We start from the raw sequence: 22,440 nt of genomic DNA, 5'->3' as shown, positions 1-22,440 counted from the left end.
TTCAGTTGAATTGAAAGAGCAAAGGATAGAACAATTCAAAAGTAAGTAAAACTTGTTTCACTGTGTATGAAGTTGCTATGGGCTTTCTTAAAAGAAAAATCATAATTATTGCAAATAATACAAGTTTAAATTATTTACTTTTTGGACTTTTCACTGCCAATAAAATAGATGACAACAGTTTTGTATTATCTGTGACTACTGTATCTGGAAATACTGATAGTCCTTAACTTACATCCACAATTGGAACCAGAATTTCATTGCTAAGCAAGGCAGTTAACTGACTCTCACCCAATTTTACAACCTTTTTTGCTATGGTTGATAAGTGAATAATGCATTTGTTAAGGAAATCCAGCTTCCCCCCATTGACTTTGCTTGTTGGAAACTGACTGGTAAGGTTACAAATGGCGATAGCATAATTTCAGGACACTTCAGCCATTGTAAAGACCTGCTTGCCAAGCACCTGAATTTTGATCACACACCTTTGGAAATGCTGCCATGGTTATAAGTTTTGGATTGATCTAAGTCACTTACTGGTTGTAAGTCGGTGCCATTGCAACTTGGAATGGTTGTGAAATGAATAATTATAAGTTGAGGACTATATGTAATCTGTAATTGCTTTCTCTACTGAAGGATGAAAGTGTGGTCCAGTTGGGTCAGGACCTTGCACAGAAGCTGGGATTAAGAGTCCGGAAAGCATATAAGAGGCCTCAGGTATGATATTTGCATCCAACCTTAACTTCCCATGACAGTGCACATATTTTTATTTTCCCCCCTCCCCCCAATCCTGAAGCTTGAATCTTTTGTATCGTTTTATACTTACAGAGTCCAATATTAGCTGAAAGCATTTGGTCTGTATTGAAAGGTCATGCATAGTCAGTATATATGGGCACAGCCAAGCTTGGCTACCTGTATATGTTATGTAGTTTTCCCTTATTAAAGCTGAAATTTCTTTGAAAATGTGTCACTTATCATTCTTTAAGTCTCTTAAGTGTCTGCTACTTCCTCTCTCTTTCTCTCTTTGCAGCAGGATTCAGAAACATTTTCTGTACTGAGTAATGGCCTGACATCTGCCTTATCAAATCAGGTATATCAGATTGTTGGGGGCAATTAAGCTGACTTTGTAATAATGCCGCTTGGGTGTGTGTGTGAAAGCCCTAATAAGCAGGCATATACACAGAATGAAGGCTACTGCTAAGCTTGTAAGCCGCCCTGAGTCTTCGGAGAAGGGCGGGATATAAATGGAATTTAAAAAAAAACAGTTTGAGTGGAATTGATAAATAGATGACATGTTTTCCTGCTTGGGTGAACATAATTTGTTACGCGAAGTTCTTAGTTAAAAATGTGGATTAAAAAAGGCAAGAGGTAGATAGAGCAAAATGTTGTGTTGATGAAGAAGAGCTGCATCACCCATCTGAAGAGCATTTTAATGTTCCCCATTTAGAAGGATGCAGCTAGTCAAAGTTTCCAGACATCCTTGTGGACAAGAATCTCAGAGGGAGAGTGAGCTATGTTTATTTTTTATTTATTTAAAACAATTATATGTCCACTCATTTTAAAAGCAGTCTCTGAGTAACTCACAATCAACTATACATAACTCTGTATATCTGCATTTAAATTTTCTAAATAATTTCTGATCATTTTTAAATTTTAAAAAGTTATTAAAAGTGAAGGTATTTAAGAGATGGATAACACCATCTCAGTTTTTATAAGATTAACTCTGTCTATATGATTTGAACAAAAAAAATATCCTTTTAAGAGCTGGCTTTTTGCTTTTCACTTTTTGTGAAAAATAAGCTTCAGGCCCAAGTACAATTCTTGATGACTATAGGTAGTTCTCGACTTATGACCATTCAGTTGGCACTGACAAAAGTGACTTATGACTGGTTCTTGCACTTAACGACTGTCACAACATCCTTGTGGTCACATGATCAAAATTCAGGTGGCAACTGGCTCATTCTGGGGTAACATGATTGTCCTTTGCAACCTTTCCAGGGAGCTTCCGGCAAACAAATTCATTGAGAGAAGTCAGATTCACATAATGACCATGGTGATTTGATTAACAACCACAGCAAAAAAGGTTATACATCAGACAGGACTCATGTAATGACTGCATCACTTAGCAACTGAATTTCTGGTCCCATTTCTGGTCATACGTTGAGGGCTACCTATAAATCTTATAGCAATAGGGTGATTTGGGAAGAATTGATTTCTCCTAATGTTTTAAATGAGAATTTGTTATGATTATTTAAGGCTTATTTTCAAGGCACAGTCTAGAAATACACGAACAGCAGTTGACTAGATTTGAGTTTAATTGAGATGCAAATGGGAAATCTTTGAGAACTGGGTATCTGCTGTCCTGAATGAAAGATGGGTAAAGTGAAATAGTAAAATAGACTAAAATTTGTAACAGTAAGCTGGCCTTGAAGCCCACTTAGTTTACACAAGATGGCTCTATCTGTTGTCTCTTGGGTAGTAGTTTGGTAGTATTCACTGCCACCGGTCTTCCAGAATGTGTCCGTTCTCATAATGCTGATGTGTAAAAGAGAGAGGCTTCCCAAATGATTTGTCTTTTTGGTGACTTAAGGATAAAAATGGAAATAATAATTTATGTAATGCAGTCTTTGCCCACTTAGTATAAAAGCATACAATTAGTTCCTCTCCTTTTGAGAGAGAAATCAATCTCAAAAGAGAGAAAAAGTTTTCTGCTTTCTAATCATTATTGACTACTGGTGACTGTCAGAACAAATTCCTGTGGTGTTCTAGGAAATGTTTTCAGAGTTGGTTGGCTACTGCCTTCTTCCTAGGGCTGAGAAAAACCTAAATGTCAGTGATTGAAAGCATAGGAGCCCTGCTCCATTTGAAAGCTAGCAGCCTGAAATATTAAAAAGAGAAGAATAAACAACTATTTGGGGGTAATCCAAATGAAAAGATAATGAAGGATGTATCTCATCATACAAGTGTTAAGAACATTGTGAATGCCCACTTATGCTTTTATTAGCTGAACATATAACCTTCCTCCAGAGAGTTTAAGAATAAGTAATTTTTGTTGTTTTCAGAAGAAGCTATTTATATGGAATGGTGATGGCTGTGTGTTGTAACAATAAAAAAAAAGTTTTGCAAAATATTATCATAGGATCCAGCCAATCTCAAAGGAACAACTTTCAATCCAAAACATTGTTTCATAGGGAATCCAGTCTTGCATTTCTGTACATCTAGATTAGTTCTTTGTAAAAATTAGAAAATGAAATTGAACTTGCTCAAAAGAGAATTGATTATTTTTTCTTCCTGCTGCAGACCAATGGATTAGGCTCCATAGATGACATTGAAACAGGTAATGCATTTATGCTTCTTTGATTCATAGTTATTCCCACCACCATCCTCAAACAGAACAAGAGGTTTTGCTTTCAGAAAGAAATATTTGGTTATCAGTTTAATTTATCACTAAAGCTCCTGACGGGAATAGCAGGAAATGCCTGGGAAAAGACAAATCCTTTCTTTTTGAGAAGTCAGCACAATTCTTTCAATTATTCTCACTGTGCAACCAGTACAGGCTGAAGTTTATAAATGTGAATAGTGGCAATGATAGAGCCGTTGCTAGAAACATTTGACCTTCCTGATCACATCTGTATACTGTGTTTCCCCAAAAGTAAGCCCCAGCTTGATTTTCAGGGATAGGCCTAATATAAGCCCCCCCCCCCCCGAAAGTAAGCCCTAGTTTGGGGGCGGGGGTAGGGACGCCACATGGTGCTTTGGGCCATTTCCGCCATTTGCACCAAGAAACCGAGCAGCTCTTCGGGCCACTGCCGTTGCTTGCAGCAGAATGGTGCATGGCACTTCGGGCTATCCTGCCACAAGCGATGGCAATGGCCCAAAGAGCCGCTCGGCTGAGCAGCAGAAACGGCCTGAAGCGCCATGTGGTATCCTGCCGCGAGCGACAGCATTGGCCCGAAGAGCCACTTGGGTTTCTTGCCGTGAGCAACAGCAATGGCCCGAAGTGCTGTGCAACCTCCTGCTGTAAGCGGCGGCACTGCCGTGATGAGCCACATGGCTTGACAAGTGTTGGGGTGTGGGAGGCCTGGCTGTGACAGTCCTTCTGGTAAGGTAAGGAGTTCTGGGCTCATGGAGAAGCTTCACCTCCCCACCACATGGCGATCAGCTGCAAGAAGTGGGAAGCGTCCGCTGAAGAGTCAAGCAGCGACGCAACAGGTGTCGGGGTGTGGGAGGCCTGGCTGTGGTGGTCCTAAGGTAAGACACCACCCAAAATTAAGACCCAATGCTTCTTTTGGAGGCAAATATATATATAAGACCGGATCTTATTTTCAGGGAAACACAGTAAGAATGGTTTGTAATTCTGAAAAGTGTGTTTGAATTGGATATCATGAGAGTTTCTACAAGTATAATTCCAGCATATATATATAGGCTAATGAAGAATCTTTTCACAAAAATGAACAGTTTGTTTTGAAGATGGGAGAGATTATTAGTTGAGCAGTAGAGGAAATGCTTTTCACTCAGAATGTTCTGTGTTCTGATACTGGACTCTGGCTTTTTTAAAAAAAGATGATACAGTACAATCATCTCTCTCTTGAGACTCTGGAAAGCAGCTACTACTCAATAGTCAATGCTCAGTTACATAGACAACTATATTATTATTTGACATTTGCTTTGTATTTTCTCTCTCGAGTGCGATGCATGATTAGTTGTAATCTCATACTTCGTCTTCCAGACAGTTCTATTGTCCTTCAGTGCATCGTCACTCCTAGTGGTTCTTCTGTCACTGCCAGCAAAGCCAATGCCTTTTCATCAACTGATTTGGAAACGAAAAGTCTGCCAACATCACTCCCTGCTACTACCCTTCTCCCTCCTACAGATGTTGCATCTATACCAGAATCTGACAGTGTAGACGACTTCACTGAAGGAGAAGTTCTTGGAGATGAACTGGACTCAATTCTGGATTCTATTGCAGATGGATCCCAGTATTCATTAGTAAGAGTGACTTTTGTAGATGCTCCCCTGTTTTAGTCACTGATCTCTTGCATCTTCTTCTGAATCATTACAGGGTTTGGCAGATTCCATGCTCACCCTCCATCACTGCCTTTTAAATGTCTCCCTTCTAAGTAATGGAGGACATTTGTTATGTGTGTTACATAATGGTACACGGAATTGTTCATTATCTCAGGGAGAGAAAGAATTAGTGCAATTTTAATATTTGAAATTGTCTAAATAAGGATAAGCAATTGAAGACTTTAAGATTATATACTTCCTCTCCTTAGCTTCCACTTCCTTGAGTTACAATTAATCTTCGATTTATGATCACAATTGGCTCCTGAGCTTCTGTCACTAACTGATTCGGACATAAAGCATGATGTCATGTGACAGCTTCATTAGCAACTGCAATCCTGGCAGTCCCAGTTGCTATTGTAACTCCAGACACATGGGTCATTAAGGAGGAGGCAGAGGGAGTTCCAGATAAGTGCAGGAGTGGGGGAGGTCTGGCACAGGTTGCATGAGTGTTTGGGGAGGTTGCTGCAGTGTGGCACAACCTCAGGGAGACCTGAGAAAGAGAGTGTGAGAGACTGGGCTATCAGACTCTTGGAATTCACAGCACCATAGTGCAAAGTAGTCCCACACCAAGAAGCACAAAGGAGCTTTTTGGCATGCTGTGGAGTTGTAAGAAAACCCTGAGCTGCAGTGCAGTGCCATTACTGAGTCTGTAGAAGAATGGACATAGCTGATTAAATGTTATTAGGGTTTCCTAGTAACACTTTTCAGGGACGCGGTGGCTCAGTGGGTTAGGACGCTGAGCTTGTCGATCAAATGGTCGGCAGTCTGGCGGATCGAATCCCGAGTGCCGCGTAACAGTGAAGCGCCTGTTACTCGTCCCAGCTTCTGCCAACCTAGCAGTTCGAAAACACGTAAAAAATGCAAGTAGAAAAATAGGGACCACTCCGGTGGGAAGGTATCAGCGTTCCATGCGCCTTTGGCGTATAGTCATGCCGGCCACATGACTATGGAGACGTCTTTGGGCAAGCACTGGCTCTTTGGCTTTGAAACAGAGATGAGCACTGACCCCTAGAGTTGGAAACGACTAGCACGCATGTGCGGGGGAATCTTTACCTTTAGTAACACTTTTCCCATTTCCCAAATTGTATTTAAAAGGGAGCTCTGATATCTGTTATAGGGAAATCCATCACTTAATGGTAGAGCGCGCCTACATTTGCATACAGAAATTGCTGGTCTGAGTCCCTAACACATCTAGGCCATTATTAAAAGTAATAAAATTTGGACAAATGTAATAGGTTACCTAGCTAAAACTTTTGGAGCTCAGTCTCAACAGTTTTTCTTTCATATCCAAAAAGCAGTCATAAGAGTGATTGTTGTCCATATATTCATCTTCATTTGAGCTGATTTGTCTCCAGTTTATTGCAGTTCCTATAAAAATGACCTGGAATAGTGTACTTGTTGGATAGATGTTCAAGCTAATTGTTTTTCTGCTAGTCTTTTCCTTGATTTACTATAACTTTCCAAAGTTTATGTTCCCACTGGGATAGTTGGGCTATTGTGTGCTTGGGTTCCCTTTGTTCAGTTATGCTACTTATTTCAAGCTTGCCCTGAATACCTGTTTAGCTTTAATCATGGTTAAATTGATGCCAGCATACGTATAACCTGTCGTAGAGCTGTACTTTGTATTCAGAGACAAAAGGCTTCAGATTGTGCAGTGTCATGAATGTAGCACTAGTCTGCAACTCTTCAGAGCAACTGCACATTTTTTTCAAGATTGCATAATAACTCTTCATAATTATTCCTCCATCCTTAGAAAGAGACACAGCTGGTTAAGGAGTTACAGGCAGTTCAAGCTCCATATACTCAGAAACATCCTTTTCCCTTGAGTCCAGAGTGTTGCACGCCCCTAAGTGATAAATAGCATTACAGAAGCATTTGTTTCGTGCTTGATGTTGCTGCCACATTGGAAAAAGTAATTGCGGACTAATTTTAGAGTGAACTGGTTTCCTGTGACATTTTGTCTTATCTGGCTACATCCTATCTTGCTTTACAGTGGTGTAGAGGTGAATCTGTTATAAAGTTCAATATGTCTGGAAGTGTAAAATAGGAAAGTCTAACTTCTCCCCTTTAATCATAACACATTTTTATTTCCCCCCCCCCCCCAGTCTCTTGTCCGTGGTGCCATTCCTGCCAATCTGCCGAGCGAGGTGCCCCAGCTCATCCCTGTGTTTCCAGGTGGTACTCCTCTTCTTCCTCCTGTGGTGACCGCAAACATTCCAGTCTCCACACCGCTGCCACCTGCCTCCTTTGGCCTAGTGATGGAGGCTACAAAGCAACTCTCTCCTTCATCTGTTCTGGATACCTTTGAAACACCAGTTGGGGGCAGTGGCACATCTCCTTTGGATTCACTGGATTCACTAGATCTGCTCCCATACACAGAGTCTCGGCTGGATATGTTAGATGCTTTTGGAACCAGCAGGGGATCATTGGATGCTTTAGATACCTTTACTGTTGGTAGGTATGGAAATTATTTAAATAATGTTTGCACGTGACACAGGAAGAGACAGTTCAGTGTAGTGATTAAAGTGCTTGCCTAGAAAGCAGGAGACTGTGAATTCATGTAAGGCAATAGTCTCCAACTTTCTGGGTAGGTGGAGTTTTTTTTGGGGGGGGGAATGTTTGGCATACACACATATGCTGCTTTTACAAGTGCAGATTTGCCAGCTTGTGCACACTCGCCCACCACGTCCACGGATTGGGGTTGGGGACCACTGATACAAGGCATGAAATCTGGCTGGTGACTTTGGGCCACACAATCTCTCATCCCAACCCACTTTACAGGGTTGTTGCAGAGAAAAAGAGGAGGAAGGAAGGAATATTGTATATATTTGCTGCCTTGTGTTACTTATAAAATAATAAAGGCAGGATAAAAACATAATACATCTATTAAAGAGTAATTCTGCATCAGTATTTCATAAGGAGATGGCATTTCTCTGTCTTGGATCAGTCCCTCCATTGCTGTTTATGGTTCATTTTCCCATCTCCTACTCTCCTACAATCACATTGTCTTTTAGTGATTATAAAATGAGTTGTGTCATTTTGTATAATATCTATTGTGGTTGACGTTAAAAGTGTTGAATAATAGCTTTAGGGGATCCATTGTTGCACATCAGTGGTCCCCAACCTTTCTGGCTATGTGGACCTGCAGCAGCTGTGGGGAGCGGATGTGTCAAGCAAGTAGAGATTTCTTTTGCTGCATATGCCAACGGGACAGCTGACCGGATGGTTTTGCATGTGCACCTGCCACTTACGCAAATGGAGCTTTGTGTGCTTGCCTGCTTCTTGCACAACCCAGTTCCCAATGGGCCAGGGACTGGGGTTTGGAACCCCTGTTGTATATTTATAGACAAATCTGAAAATAATGCATGGTTTACAACAGGAATGAATTGTCCTGAAAACATTAATATTTAATGCAGGCTATATCTCCCGGGATTGTCTACCATTGACCATGCTGATTAGAATGGTAGATGTTCAGCAATTTCACCCAAGGCATGGCAATAAATTTCTCTTTAGAACTGAGCCATTAGCAGTGGAAGAATCAAGGCCAAAGCTTGGATAAATAAATTGCTCTTATGGCAGATAAAAGAAATCCTAATAACAGTCCACCCTACTATATGTGATAAGATTTAAATATTACCACTATTTCCCCCACCCTTATGTGGGAATAGATTTCCTGCCACTCATTTTTTGGACTTGGATATGAAAGTCATTTGCATTCTTTTCATAATGGTCCTTTCTAGTTTCAGGCTGTTGGGTTCCAGAATTGGGTTTCAGCCCTAAATATATGTGAAATTTGAGGAGTACAAAGAAAGGGCTTGTGTATAAGTACTGCTGCCATAGTTGATAGGATGTTGCATAATTGATATTCACATAAATGTTAAATTAAATTTTTTCTCCCCACTGTTTAGAGGAAACCAGCACCCAAGAACCCCGCCAGCCTGCTGGAATTCAAAAGTCACTAACAGTTGTGAGTAATCTTTTCTCTTAATTAAGAAGAAGAGAAATGTCTATTACACTGTTTTCCTCCAGGCCCTCAATTTCATTAGCAAAATATTGCTGTACTTCCGGTTTTTTTAACTTCACTTCCCAGCCCATTCGAAAGAGTCTGTCGGAGTGATCATAAATTGAGTGATTTGATGTTGGATGAGTAAAGGAACACTTTCCTTTTGAGTCTAAACCATTTTTATGACTGAACAAACGAACTTCGAAACCTTGCAGGAGGGGAACGTATATCTTTCTATAAGAAGAATACTGCTTATTTTAATATTTGCTAATACTTTCACAATAGGAAAAAAACTTCTTTTCTGTGAGATACTACATGTTGAAAATGAAGCAGGTTAAGTTGATCATTATTGTTAAAGGTGTAGTACTTGACAGTTCATTTACTGACCACTCAGAAGTTACAACAACACTGAAAAAGTGACTTCTGACTATTTTTCTCACTTAACCATTGCAGCATCCCCGTGTCATGTGATCAAAATTCAGACCCTTGTCAACTGATTCATATTTATGAAGGTTGCAGCGTCCAAGGGCCATGTGATTACATTTTGTGACCTTCTGACAAAGTCAATGGGGAAGGCAGATTGACTTAATAATCGTGTTACTAACGTAACAACTGCAGTGATTCACTTAATAACTCTGGGAAGAAAGGTGTAAAATGGGGCAAAACTCACTTTACAATTGTCTCGCTTAGCAGCAGAAATTTTGGTCTCAATTGTGATCATAAGTCGAGGATTACCTGTATTTTTGTTCATTTGAAAAATGAAGAACCTTGGGGAACAGTAGATATAGTAGATGTTTCTGATCTCTAAGGAAGCTTATTTTATTATCTTTTTCAGGCAAACCAAACCGGGTCAAGTACCCACACCACAGTACCCAAAGTTGTAGAGTTGCTTATGTCTCAGCCGGAATTGGTGATGTCCAACACAACTCTGCTTGTGAAGAATCCCTTGGTGTCCACTCACATTTTCAAACAGGCCTGTCACATCTGCTATCCCAAAACAGGTCATCTGCTTATGATGAAGATGGCCTCAGATGATTAGCAAAACTGGGCGCTTGTTAATATTGTCCTCTTTCGTAGGTCCCAAAGCTGGTGATTATACTTATCGAGAAGGTCTGGAACATAAGTGCAAGCGAGACATACTGCTGGGCAGGCGTCGTCTATCCGAAGATAAAACATGGAAGAGAATTCGCCCACGTCCAACCAAGACAAACTTTGTGGGATCCTATTATCTATGCAAAGGTGAATTGAAGAAAGAGGAGAATGTAATAAAATGCAGACTGTTTCATGAAGGAGGAAAAGTTCTGTGCAGGGTGGGCTGAAGAATGTGAGGGCAATACGTTATTAACTTTTGTCTATTTACTTAATCCCTGTGTTTACTGATTGTAGGGATTTATAAAACTCTCTTAAAAATTTCCAGGTATTAAAACTGTTAAAACTCAAACTTGAGAGCACAAAAAGTACTCATGCTAGTGGTAAAATTGAAAACATGCATAATGAGAACATTCAGGAAATATTCTACTGTTCATCTAATGGTCATCGTGAAATTTTAATTTAGTAATATTTGATGTGGAATGTCATACATCCTTAGAGACAACCCAAAATGAGAGAACCCAAGTTAAATAGTCAACGTCTGTGAAGTAGTTATGGTACTTGAAGCAGTCTTAACATTGTCTCTTCTCCGCAGTGAAAGTAAATGCAAATAATAATAAATAGTCCATACTTTGTTGCCCTTGCATCATGATGTAAGGCTTGACACTGGTGAAGTGGGAACCAACAATTCTCAGCTTTGACAGAACCATTGTAAGAATTGAACAGGGGCCTCCCAATCAAAAGGCTAGGAAAAGAACGGCCAAACGTCTGACTCAAAAGGTGGGAGGAAAAGTCTTAGGTTTTAAACCCTAAAGGCTGACAAACACACATATATATATAGGACTTGATTTCTGTGTTCTCCAATATTTGTAATTTATTTATGTATCCTGCCTTTAATATTTTTACAAATAACTCAAGGTGGCAAACACACTTAATATCCCTTCCTCCTCCTATTTGCCTCCACAGCAACAGCCCTGTGAGATGGGTTGAGAGTGACTAGCCTAAGGTCATGCAGCTGGGTTTCATGGCCAAGGTGGGATTTGAACTCATGGTCTCCAATTTCTAGTCTGGCACCTTAATCATTAAACCAAACTAGTTCTACAGTACAGATCTTACGTTTCTATAAAACTTCTTTCTTGTTTGCAGTAAAACAACTTCTCTGCATAGGTGAAGTCAGCTTCTTCTGTTAGCAGCTACTGAATGCAAAATTGAGTTTCAGGAGAATAAAGATTTATTGCTGTAATTGATATGAAATCTGGCAAATGTCTACATATATTTGCCCTAGGCAGCCAATTAGTGTGTCTCAGTATAGGGTAGGGTACCATTAAAATCATTCTTAGTCAAGAGGGGCTGAATACAGATAGACCTTGACTTACAACCATTTGTTTAGTGACCATTCAAAGTTACAATGGCATTGAAAAAAATGACAAAACCACTTTTCAAACTTATGACCTGCAGCATCCCCCATGGTCGTGTGATCAAGCAAAGTCAATGGGGAAGCCAGATTCACTTAAGAACCATGTTAATAACTTAACAATTGCAGAGCTTTACTTAAAAACTGTGGCAGGAAAAGTTGTAGAATGAATCAAAACTCACTTAACTATCTTGCTTAGCAATATAAATTTTGGGCTCAATTGTGATCGTAAGTCAAGGGCTTTCAGTAGTAATAGCTTCAGTAAATTTCATTGGTCTTCTTTCATGAACTTTTCAGTTTCTCTTTATCAATTTGTGAAGCTTGGGGAGGGAGAGAAGGAAACAGTATAAGGAGTAGCAAGAGACCTTAGTTCTGATTCTAGCCTCTACTCTATGTATGGTGTTCTGATGTTTATTGCTTTGTAGATATGCTTAACAAGCAGGACTGTAAATACGGGGATAACTGCACCTTCGCGTACCACCAGGAGGAGATTGATGTATGGACAGAGGAGCGAAAGGGGACACTCAATCGCGACCTCTTGTTTGATCCACTGGGTGGGATCAAACGAGGTAACCTAACTATTACCAAGATCCTGAAAGAACACCAGGGCATATTCACCTTTCTTTGTGAGGTATGAAATAGCCAATGCAGGCATACAAGATTGTATTTTCATGATGTTGTCAACTGTGCCTTTACTAATTGCTTACTGGATTACATCATAGGAAAACTGGTCAATGCCAGCTTTTGACATTTGGGTTTTGAAGGTCACTCACTGTCACCTTTAAATTGAGCTATGAACAGAAAAGGCTTATGTGAGAATGAGTGACATTGTTATTTTTCTCCATAAAAGTTTATGGTCAGCCTAGGAAACCAATCAGAGTTGAAGACTTTTTAGCTTGCACGTGGGGCAAGCATGTTTTTTTTTTAAGTGACTGGTCAGAGAGCCAATAAGTAGTTCATGTATTGCAATAAGCCACAGCTTGCTGAATAAACAGACTGGTGATATAGCTGTATTTTCACAACACACTAAACACATTACTAAATCCCAGACAAATCACATCATGCTTTGAGATTGTTATATTTGGCTTCAGAAGACGTGTTGTTGTTGTTTATTGTGAAATTGTTTTGAGCTATTACGTTTCAGATGACACAGAATTAGAAAGCATATAGCTAATGAGAAGATAGAAATAAAATCAAAATAGATTAGATAAATTGATTGAAAATAATGATATTTAGTAGAATCAAATGCAAAGTATTTTGCTTAGAAAATAAAATCAATATAAAAAGAGGATACTTAAGTTAGCAAGTATCCTATTTTGAAAAGTTCCTGAAGTCCCAATTTCCAAAGTAATAAATTTTTCTGCTATTTGGTATTTCTCAAACCTTACCTTGTGTTTTGATAATTCTAGCCCTTGCATTTTAAAAGATTTAGACAAAATAGGAGAGGTTCAGACAACAGCAGTGAGAAAGAACAAGACTCTAAGACAGAAATGTCAAACTTGCGACATCGTGTGATGTCTTGCGACGTATCGGGACTGTTTTGCCATTGCCAGCCATGGGGTGGGCACGGCTTCTGCATGACAACTCCGGGCTGCTGGCTGGCAGTTTGACACCCCTGCTCTAAGTCATATGAAGAGGGATGGAAATAATTCAGAATATTTAGCCTTGAGAAATTTGGGAAGGGATGTGGTGGTGGTCTTCAAATATCTTAAAAGAGGTCACACACAAAAAAGGTCAAGACATGTCTAAGTTATTCTGGAATTCAACTTATAAAATAATAGACTAAATGATAAAAAAGCAAATTCTGACTGTTAGAAAATCATCATAATACTAAAAGCAGGTAGATATCTCTTAGAGATACTGAGCAGAATCTAGGGTCAATGACAAAATGACTCCTTTCACTTCTCTGATTCTGCGCTAGCCTCCAAGTGTCAGTTTTTGTATGTAAAATGATCTATATTCAAGAATTGGAGGGAAATGTATGTTTTTGTAGGCAAAAATGGAAGTATATTGAAAAAATGTCGTCTTTTATATAAATGTGCAGAGCAAAAAAAATTTAACTGCTATTTTATATATATATATATATATGCTTGCAGATCTGCTTTGATAGCAAACCCCGAATAATCAGCAAAGGGCTCAAGGACTCTCCAGCAGTGTGCTCCAATCTAGCTGCAAAACATAATTTTTATGATAATAAGTAAGTGAGTTGGACCTGTCTTCAGCCAGTAATATGTAACTGCTTATAAAAGGCAAACTGAGCTACAAAGTCACAATAACATTTCTTCTATAAAGGGAGCAATGTTATGCTATTTTATAGGAATGTTGAAAAGATTACTCATTCCTGATCCCACATGCTTTATTTTGAGCTGTTCTGATTACTAGCTGGTAGTTTGAAGTAACTCCATATAGCTATGCCTATTTTAATCATCATACTAAACAGCTTTAATTTGGTTGAAATGCTTTTTCCACGAGGCTAGTAATCCTTAAGCATTTTACTAATTTATTAAGATATATTTCATTTGCTTCAAGTGCATTGTTCTCACAATCTATTTTCTAGTACCCTAAAACAAAATAATTATGTTTTAAGGGGATAAAATCAACGGCAACTCTAAAAAACAATTCTTAATGTACATTATAATTGAAACCAAAATAGACAATTATAGGGCTGGGGGTGGAGTTGAGAGGTACCTGACCAACATTTAAAACATCTTTTTCCTTTGTATTAATAATGTAAATAATGTTGTTACTAATATACAAGGATCAGTTATGCTAATACCAGTCATAACACTTGGAGAACTTAATACAAGTACAAGTACTAATATAACCTGATCTAAAGGTGCACACAAGGAGCTGATGTCTGGAGAGATGGCCTAGAGAGCAAGAGTGGATTCACAGCATCTCCAAAGCTGGATGATGATAGCTACTCAGATTGATGAACTAACTCACTCATCCATCCATCACTTCCCTCAGTATCTGATGAATGGAAGTTACAAACTGAAAAATGGCTGTTTTGTCTCAGCTCTACCTTTAAATGTTCTTAGTAAATGGCTTTTTAATGAGGATTGGTATGAAAGAATCTCTTTTTTGCAGGTGTCTGGTTCATATTGTTCGTTCCACCTCTCTAAAATACTCTAAAATCCGCCAGTTTCAGGAGCATTTTCAGTTTGATGTCTGCAGGCATGAAGTGCGTTATGGCTGCTTGCGTGAAGATAGTTGCCATTTTGCTCACAGCTTTATAGAGCTTAAGGTTTGGCTGCTGCAGCAGTATTCTGGTGAGTAATCACTTGGCTTGGACTGTCTAGAGGACTGCAGGGAGGTTAGTTTCAGGCTTCAATGTGTGCACTGTTTCTGTGAGCTCCCACTGAGAATGTCATCCAGAAATTGAAGAAAGGCAAAAAATGATTTTTAAAAAAATTATATGTACAATACTCTTAGTTATAGAACTGCATGTGTCTTCTAACACGATTGGGTCTAGTGGGACAACCTTAATTAATGTCCTACATGCATGATTATATAATGAGAATGATTTGAAGGAAGAGTTATGAATATTATGAACTTTGCAAAAAGTATTTGCATCAGACCTCCGAACTTTCCGTCGTGGCCTGAAGACCCACCTATTTGAAATGGCTGGTCTGGCCTGACGGGGGATTATGGGTTTTAATTTGTCGTTTTAGATTTGTATTACTGTTTTTAACTGGGCATGGGTTTAATCTTTTTTAATTTTTGTATTGTCTTTTTTATATATGCCCTGTGAACCGCCCTGAGTCCCTACCAAGGAGAAGGGCGGTATACAAATTAAATAAAACTTGAAACTTGAAACTTAAATAGGGTCCCTGATGAGAATAACTGGGGATCAAAGATCAAGAGGGAAGGCTAAGAGCAGGACTGCATTTCGGACATTTGGCTTGTGTACATTATAGTAACACTTTTGTAATGATTGTGCAGAAATGAATAAACACAGATATCAGCAGAACCATTTTCCTCTCCTCTTTTTGTAGCCTTGAACACACAATATTTTGGCCATTATTGAATGGAGGAATGCAAACTTTTAGTATTCCATCCAGTCCTCTCTGTTGAACTACTCAGAAATCAACAATTCTAGACAGTGGCTTTGAAAGAGTTTGTGTATGTAGTAAAAGAGAAGGTAGATTACTCCAGTTCTTGAACTTGCACACAAAAAGAGTAGCTCCTTATTAGAACAGTTACTATAAGTAATAATAAACATAATCCTTGACTAATTTGTGTCTTCTGTAGAACATTGTAGAATGTGCTTGGGGAATTGGTTTGGACTGAATTGTTAGAATCCTTTGCTGTAGCGAGTCAATGCTCATTCAATTACTAGCTAAGGGCAATGATTCCAATACTAAAAATTTGTTTTTAAATTTTAGGTGGAAGATATATTGTACAACCTCTTATGTCCATTTATGAAAATTTGTTACTATTAAGTGTCATTTTCTCCAATATTTGCTAATATATAGTGGATTCTTATTAAATTCAGGAAAACGAGCATCTCAGAAATACTTGATTCCTCCTCACTGATAGAACAAAGCAATGAAAGAGTTTTTACTATATCGTTATAATCTGTTAAATCTCTGAAGCTACTTTTGTCATCCTAGGAATGACCCATGAAGATATTGTACAAGAATCTAAAAAATATTGGCAGCAAATGGAGGCACATGCTAGCAAAGCCAACAACAATATGGTAACCTATCTAGTTTTATTTTAATCCTTATAAAAAGTAGAATCGCATGAATAAAGAAGTTAAAGGAAAAGTTTTAAATGAATAAAATAGCCAGGAAATAAAAATATTAAAAGCCTATGTAAAAGCCATTATTCTAGTGCTATGTGAAAACTTAAAATTAAATTATCAAAATCTAAAGTGCTTCAGAGAAGAGTAGTGTTTATACGTGGTGCCCAAAAGCAGTATCAGAGTATTCCCTTTGGAAAGGTTGTCCAACTGAGAAATCCCATTGGAGTTATTCAAGTAAGAACACGGGGACAAAAAAAATATTTTAGGTAATCTGGCTGTAAGCCAGTCAAGAGTTTAACATTCATCACTGTTTGTATCTAATCTGGAAATTGAATGGCAGCAAATATGGCTGACAAAAGAGTTTTTAGGATGATACAATTGTAGCAGTCAATCCCATAACTGAGATTGAGTAACTCACTTTTGGACTGACTAAAATTCTGAACCACCTTCACAGATAGCTTAGCATGTAACTCAACTGAGAGGTGAGAAGTGGTTGTATAAGAGATTCTATTTGACATCTGTTCTATCAGTTTGAGTAAATAAAAATTACTCTTAGCCATTGAAGCCATTGTTTCTAAGGTTCCAGCCTTAAATCAAGTTGGGTATGTCCAATTTAATGAAGAGAAGGACGAGGGGTGACATGATAGCAGTGTTCCAATATCTCAGGGGCTGCCACAAAGAAGAGGGAGTCAAGCTATTTTCCAAAGCACCTGAAGGCAGGACAAGAAGCAACGGATGGAAACTTGTCAAGGAGAGAAGCAACCTAGAACTAAGGAGAAACTTCCTGACAGTTAGAACAATTAACCAGTGGAACAACCTGCCTCCAGAAGCGGTGAATGCTCCAACACTGGAAGTTTTTAAGAAGAGACTGGACAGCCATTTTTCTGAAATGGTATAGGGTTTCCTGCCTGATCAGGGGGCTGGACTAGATGACCTCTAAGGTCCCTTCCAACTTATTATTAATTTGTAAGCTATTATTTGAAAAACCAAGCTGCAATTTTTAAAGTATTGCCTAGTAATTATAATCTGTTGCTCTTGGGGGACATTTTTGAGTGCTAAAAAAGTGACTGGCTAGTTAACATGGAGTCCAATCCTGGAATTGAATTAAAACAATTTTTGAATTAGAACACTTAATTCTTGACCCTTTTCTTTATCATTGAAATAACCTTAATTTCTTTTTTAAATATAATTTTGTTGGAAGTTTTAAAAGCCAAGAGTAAAATTAATACAAACTAAAATAAAATAAGAAATAAAGAAAAAGAAATAAAAGGGAAAGCTAAAGTGCAAAAAGAAAAAAAAGAAGAAAGAAAAAGAAAAAAGATGCAAAGAATGTATCCGACTGTAAAATAGAATTTGTCATGTATTTCCAATTTCCTTTGTCAATCATTTTCAGTTCAGGAAGACATGTTATGACTTGTCCAATCTATATTTTATAGATTGTGGCTTGATGCAATCCTAGCAATGCAAAGCAGATTTTCATACTATGCAACTGCCATAGGCACTATTTTGCACCATCGTACCTAAACGTTTTGGGAAAGCATGAATGAACGTAAAGAATAAGAAATTTGATGTAGCTGACATAAAATCAAGGAACAGTTATGAAAAGAGTTAACAAGAATTTTGCAGGTCCTGGACTAAAATGAGTGTTGTAATAGCCCACCAAAGTAAGGCACCCTATTTGGCCTGCATTGCCATCTACCTTTATACTTGCTTAAACAAGTTGGATCAGTTAAGAAGTAATCCTGCATTATTTCTTTTTTGAGGGGAAAGTTACATTTTTAAGCATTAAAAATATTATAGAGTAGAAAGATGGGGAACTGTATGTACTATATTCTTACTGCTTGGGTGCCTCATGAATGTCATGGTTATAGCTGCATAGCTGTCTGATGGTAAGATAAGATTTATAGAAAGAAACCTAAAAGAGATAGGGAGAAGGCTGGCTATAAGATTTTGGAAAGTGAATATACGCAGAGAAAGCATCTTTAAGATGTAACAGATGGCTGGAATGACCAGGCCCAATGTTTCCAGGATTTCATGGAGCAAGGAAGATGTTGTCATTTTGATATTTTGCTGTCATACTAAGTGTATATGTATAACTAAAGTGGCAAGATTAATGGATTGTTAATGGGGTGTGGGTTAAGATGGTAGAATTATGGTCCTGATTGTTACAACAATGCAAGAGACATAAAATGGATTTACTCCTTATAAGTAAGGCATGATATAATGTTGGTTCCAGTTCTGGAGCTTTTATCAATATTACTGTGAATGAAGGGCCAACAATGTGGTATCTGCACATATCAAAGCAATCATAGGACCTCTAGATAGGAACTGTGGAGATTCAAATTAAAGATATGCTATATAAATGGCAGAAATTTCATAAGATGGCCAGACTTCATGACAGTGTTCTCAAGAAACCTTCCAGGATACCAAAAGAAATAAGAGATTTCAGTAATGAGATTGCCAGAATCTGTAAGTAGATTGTAGGCATTTTTAAAATGTGTTTTCTGACAACCATGCAATTGTGTAAAATTGCACACAGGCATCCAGTGTCTGAAAAATAGTGCCCACTCCTTTGTAATTAGAAAGGCAACCCATCTTTCTTTTTTTTTCACCATTTGATGGAATTCAGAATAAATGTGCATGGCTTACAAAAGCAGCAAGTTTATGTATTTATTTGAAGTTATTATAGCTGCCCAATTTCCATGGACTCTACAATGGACCCTCTCTCTGTGGATTTCCCCTTTTCCATCCAGAAAAAGAGATAAAACCTTAAAACTACGGAGTTTGAGCCTTGGTGGAGCAGTGGGCTAATGCCTCCTTAAGTAACACCACCTGCCTGCAATTAGTGCAGGTTTGCATCCCACCAGGCTCAAGGTTGACTCAGCCTTCCATCCTTGCGAGGTAGGTAAAATGAGGACCCAGATTGTTGGGGGCAATTAAGCTGACTTTGTAATAATGCCGCTTGGGGTGTGTGTGAAAGCCCTAATAAGCAGGCATATACATAGAATGAAGGCTACTGCTAAGCTTGTAAGCCGCCCTGAGTCTTCGGAGAAGGGCGGGATATAAATGGAATTAAAATAAATAAATAAAAAAATAAATGTAAAAATGACACAAAACCCAACAGCCCTCTGCCTAAATAAGGAATAGAGGTAGTCCTTGGCTTACAATAGTTTGTTTGGTGTCACTGCACTAAACACAGCACTGAAAAATACCATATGACTGTTTTTTAGAGTTAAGACTTTTGTAGCATTCCCATGATCATGTGATCAAAATTCAGATGCTTGGCAACTGGTGCATATTTATGACTTGCTGTATCCCAAGGTCATGTGATCACCTTTTGTGACCTGACAAGCAAAGTCAGTGGGGAAGCCAGATTCACTTAACAACCGGGTTACTAACTTATCAACTGAGGTGATTCACTTAACAACTCTGCTAAAAAGGTCATAAAATGGGGCAAAACTCACTTAACAAATGTCTCACTTAACAACAGATGTTTTGGGCTCATTGGGGTCATAAGTCAATGACTACCTGTACATTAACTGCAAGCCTGGAACCAGTCAGGTTTCAAGTACTTTCTGAGCCCTAGGAGAGAAGGCCCTGGGGGTGGGGGTGGGGGTATGCTGTTCCAGAAGGTGTTGAAAAAGTTGTGTTCAGAATTGGAGTGAGAGAAAATGCCTGTCTGATTTTCTCCTCCTTCTTATCTGAGGTAACAGCACACAATGCATGCTTTCAAAAGCTAGATTAATTCTGGAAAGCAGTTCTGGATGTATTTTCAACAAATGTTCCTTGTAGTTAGCTTCCCTTCAACTATAGTCATGCCCAGGTCTTAGCTGTTGTGCTTTGAGAATTTCTTGCAAATAAGTTATTTGGACATTGTCATCAGCGGGAGTATGTTGACAAATTCTGATGGAGATTGGCTAAAACAAAGGGAAGAGAAGATTACAAAAACTTTGTATGTTCCTATGTCTATATAAAGCTGCCTAGTCCCATATCTCTCTAGAAAGCTGACTTACATCAAGCAAGACCAGTGTTCTATCTTGTCAGTATTATAATGTCTGCATTGCTAAGGCTGCAGTTAAGAATCATTTTGAATCTTATTTGGAGATACAGATATGATTTAACAAGTTTCGTGTATATTAATTATGAACTCAGTCTGCAAGAAAGTGATATCAGCATGCTTGGGGAAAGTTAAGATTTACAGGAATACAATAAAATGGGGGAAAATCAAAGGAGCAAAAATAATACAAATAGAATATGTCCATTGACCATAAAACTCAGGATCTTTTAGATGAAAAGAAAGCAAACTGGGAAGGGGATGTAAAGAAAACATGGCTGAATGAAATGAAAACAGGACCACTTCCTACAATGCTAGAAGTCCTAGTAGTGTGCTATATTACGTAACTCCATGCTCTACCCTTTCTTTGAAGTGTGCCTCTTGTCTTATTTGGAATAACAAATCCAAACTTTGCTGAGACAGATCTTTTAATCCTGTGCTTGGTACAGTTTAATTACCAACTTATAATGTACTCTTGGCCTCATAGAAGCAGATGCTGCTGTTACCTGATGCCTTTTGTGCTCAATCAATCCAGTGGACACTTTGCAACTTCTGATTTCTATGTAACAGAGTTAATCAGTCTGCTATTTCTTTTCAAAATACTACCATGTCTACTAAATGCTTTGGTTTCCTTCCTACTTAATCTCTTTCCCATGTATAAACACAATTTTATCTGGCAAAAGGTTACATTGTGCAAAGTTTTTGGACTGCTTACCTTAAAGCTCCAGTTTCTGTTCTATTAAGTTCTTGAAAGAGCCCGTTGAAAGTGAAGGATTAAAATAACTATTCAAAACGCTATTCAAGGCATATTTTCATAGGCAGATCCTAGGCAGTTTCAAGCCATATCAATTTAAATGTTAATGATTGTTACTATAATAAAATGAAAGTCGAATAGATTAGAATTAAAGGTAAATGCCAAAAGAATAATAACGATAAAATACAAATGTATAATAAAAATTATTTATTGATATTGCAGTTTGGAGGCCATTCAACTCCTGATGACTATGCAGTTTATGGTTTAAAATGAAATAAAAGAAAAATGCATAAACAGCTTGAAGACAAATAAATAAAAACCCATCCAACATAAATCAGTCCCAAAGCCTGAAAACCTCTGAATGCCCTCAGATTGGGAACCGTCCAGATCTTGGGTGGAAGGGACGGTGTCATTCCGGATGGTAGGAACCTTGACAGACAAGGCCTGCTTTCCAAGTTTAGCATATGACACAAGGGACCTGCCCACTGTACCAAAGTTCAAGGGCAGAAACAGTAAGAAATAGGTAGTCCTCCAAACCCAGTCTAACTTTAGCGGCTGCCCATTCTTGTACCAACAATGCTTTTCTTCTTAAAACAAGTTTTTCCAAATTACACTTTTGAGATATAAACTATAATCCCTAGAACTCCCAGCTTCACTATTGGACTGGGGAATTCTAGAATATCTGGAGCATATCTGGATGATAGGAGATTGATGAAGATTGGCATACAGTAACATGCTTCTAGATGAGATTTTACCATCCTGGAATCTCACTGGATGTACTGCTCAATTTCCAGTGCTTTTTTTCTAAAAAAAAAAAAAAGGTGTCGGAACTCAAAGGTGCTGTCACTGGGAGCGATGCCGGTGTCTTGCTATGGCGTCACCGGCCATCCTTTGCACCCCTGCCCCTGCGGCTCAGAGCCACATGCCGTGGGGATTCCCCTCCCCACAGCCGCCGTAGGGATTCCCCTTCCCGCAGTTGCCACGCCGTGGCCCGTGCTGAGCTCCCACTCGGAGCTGCTCCGAACCCCGACCCAGAGCTCTGTTCCTCGTGGCAGTGGTCTCCGGCGCCAAACAGTCTCTTTCCAACCACATCCAGAAAAATTTGTAACAAACATTGGAATTCTCAAGGCCATGTTTGGTATTTCCCAGCAATCTGTTACTGGAAGGAAAAAGCAATCCCTGCTGCGTTACTGATCCCAGAGAAGCATTTGCATGTATGCACGTATCCTTAGGGTGCCATAGTTATGGATGAGAAATATTGGTTGCAAAGTTGGCATTTCTGGATGTAATACAGATATTTTGGACTTATTTTTCT

General features: G+C 38.7%; 1 protein-coding gene across 7 annotated transcripts in view; it reads left to right on the top strand.

The window, feature by feature from the left end:
• ZC3H7B (zinc finger CCCH-type containing 7B) overlaps window positions 1-22,440 on the top strand; it is a 48,626-nt gene that overhangs the window by 11,713 nt on the left and 14,473 nt on the right. For 5 of the 7 annotated variants that reach the window (XM_081330974.1, XM_081330972.1, XM_081330975.1 and 2 more), the window contains 12 exons: window positions 631-711; window positions 1,025-1,084; window positions 3,295-3,331; window positions 4,724-4,983; window positions 7,167-7,515; window positions 8,970-9,028; window positions 9,900-10,065; window positions 10,142-10,303; window positions 11,993-12,198; window positions 13,664-13,764; window positions 14,658-14,839; window positions 16,184-16,269. In XM_081330974.1, the coding sequence (XP_081187100.1) occupies window positions 631-711; window positions 1,025-1,084; window positions 3,295-3,331; window positions 4,724-4,983; window positions 7,167-7,515; window positions 8,970-9,028; window positions 9,900-10,065; window positions 10,142-10,303; window positions 11,993-12,198; window positions 13,664-13,764; window positions 14,658-14,839; window positions 16,184-16,269 (1,749 nt within the window). The remainder of the gene's footprint in view (window positions 1-630; window positions 712-1,024; window positions 1,085-3,294; window positions 3,332-4,723; window positions 4,984-7,166; window positions 7,516-8,969; window positions 9,029-9,899; window positions 10,066-10,141; window positions 10,304-11,992; window positions 12,199-13,663; window positions 13,765-14,657; window positions 14,840-16,183; window positions 16,270-22,440) is intronic. The other 2 variants (XM_081330973.1, XM_081330978.1) reach the window with 2 other exon arrangements.

This window comes from Vipera berus, assembly GCF_964194415.1.
Source record: "Vipera berus genome assembly, chromosome: 6".
Classification (NCBI taxonomy): Eukaryota; Metazoa; Chordata; class Lepidosauria; order Squamata; family Viperidae; genus Vipera; species Vipera berus.
Note: the sequence above shows the minus strand (reverse complement) of the source record. Positions and strands in the feature narration are given on the sequence as shown.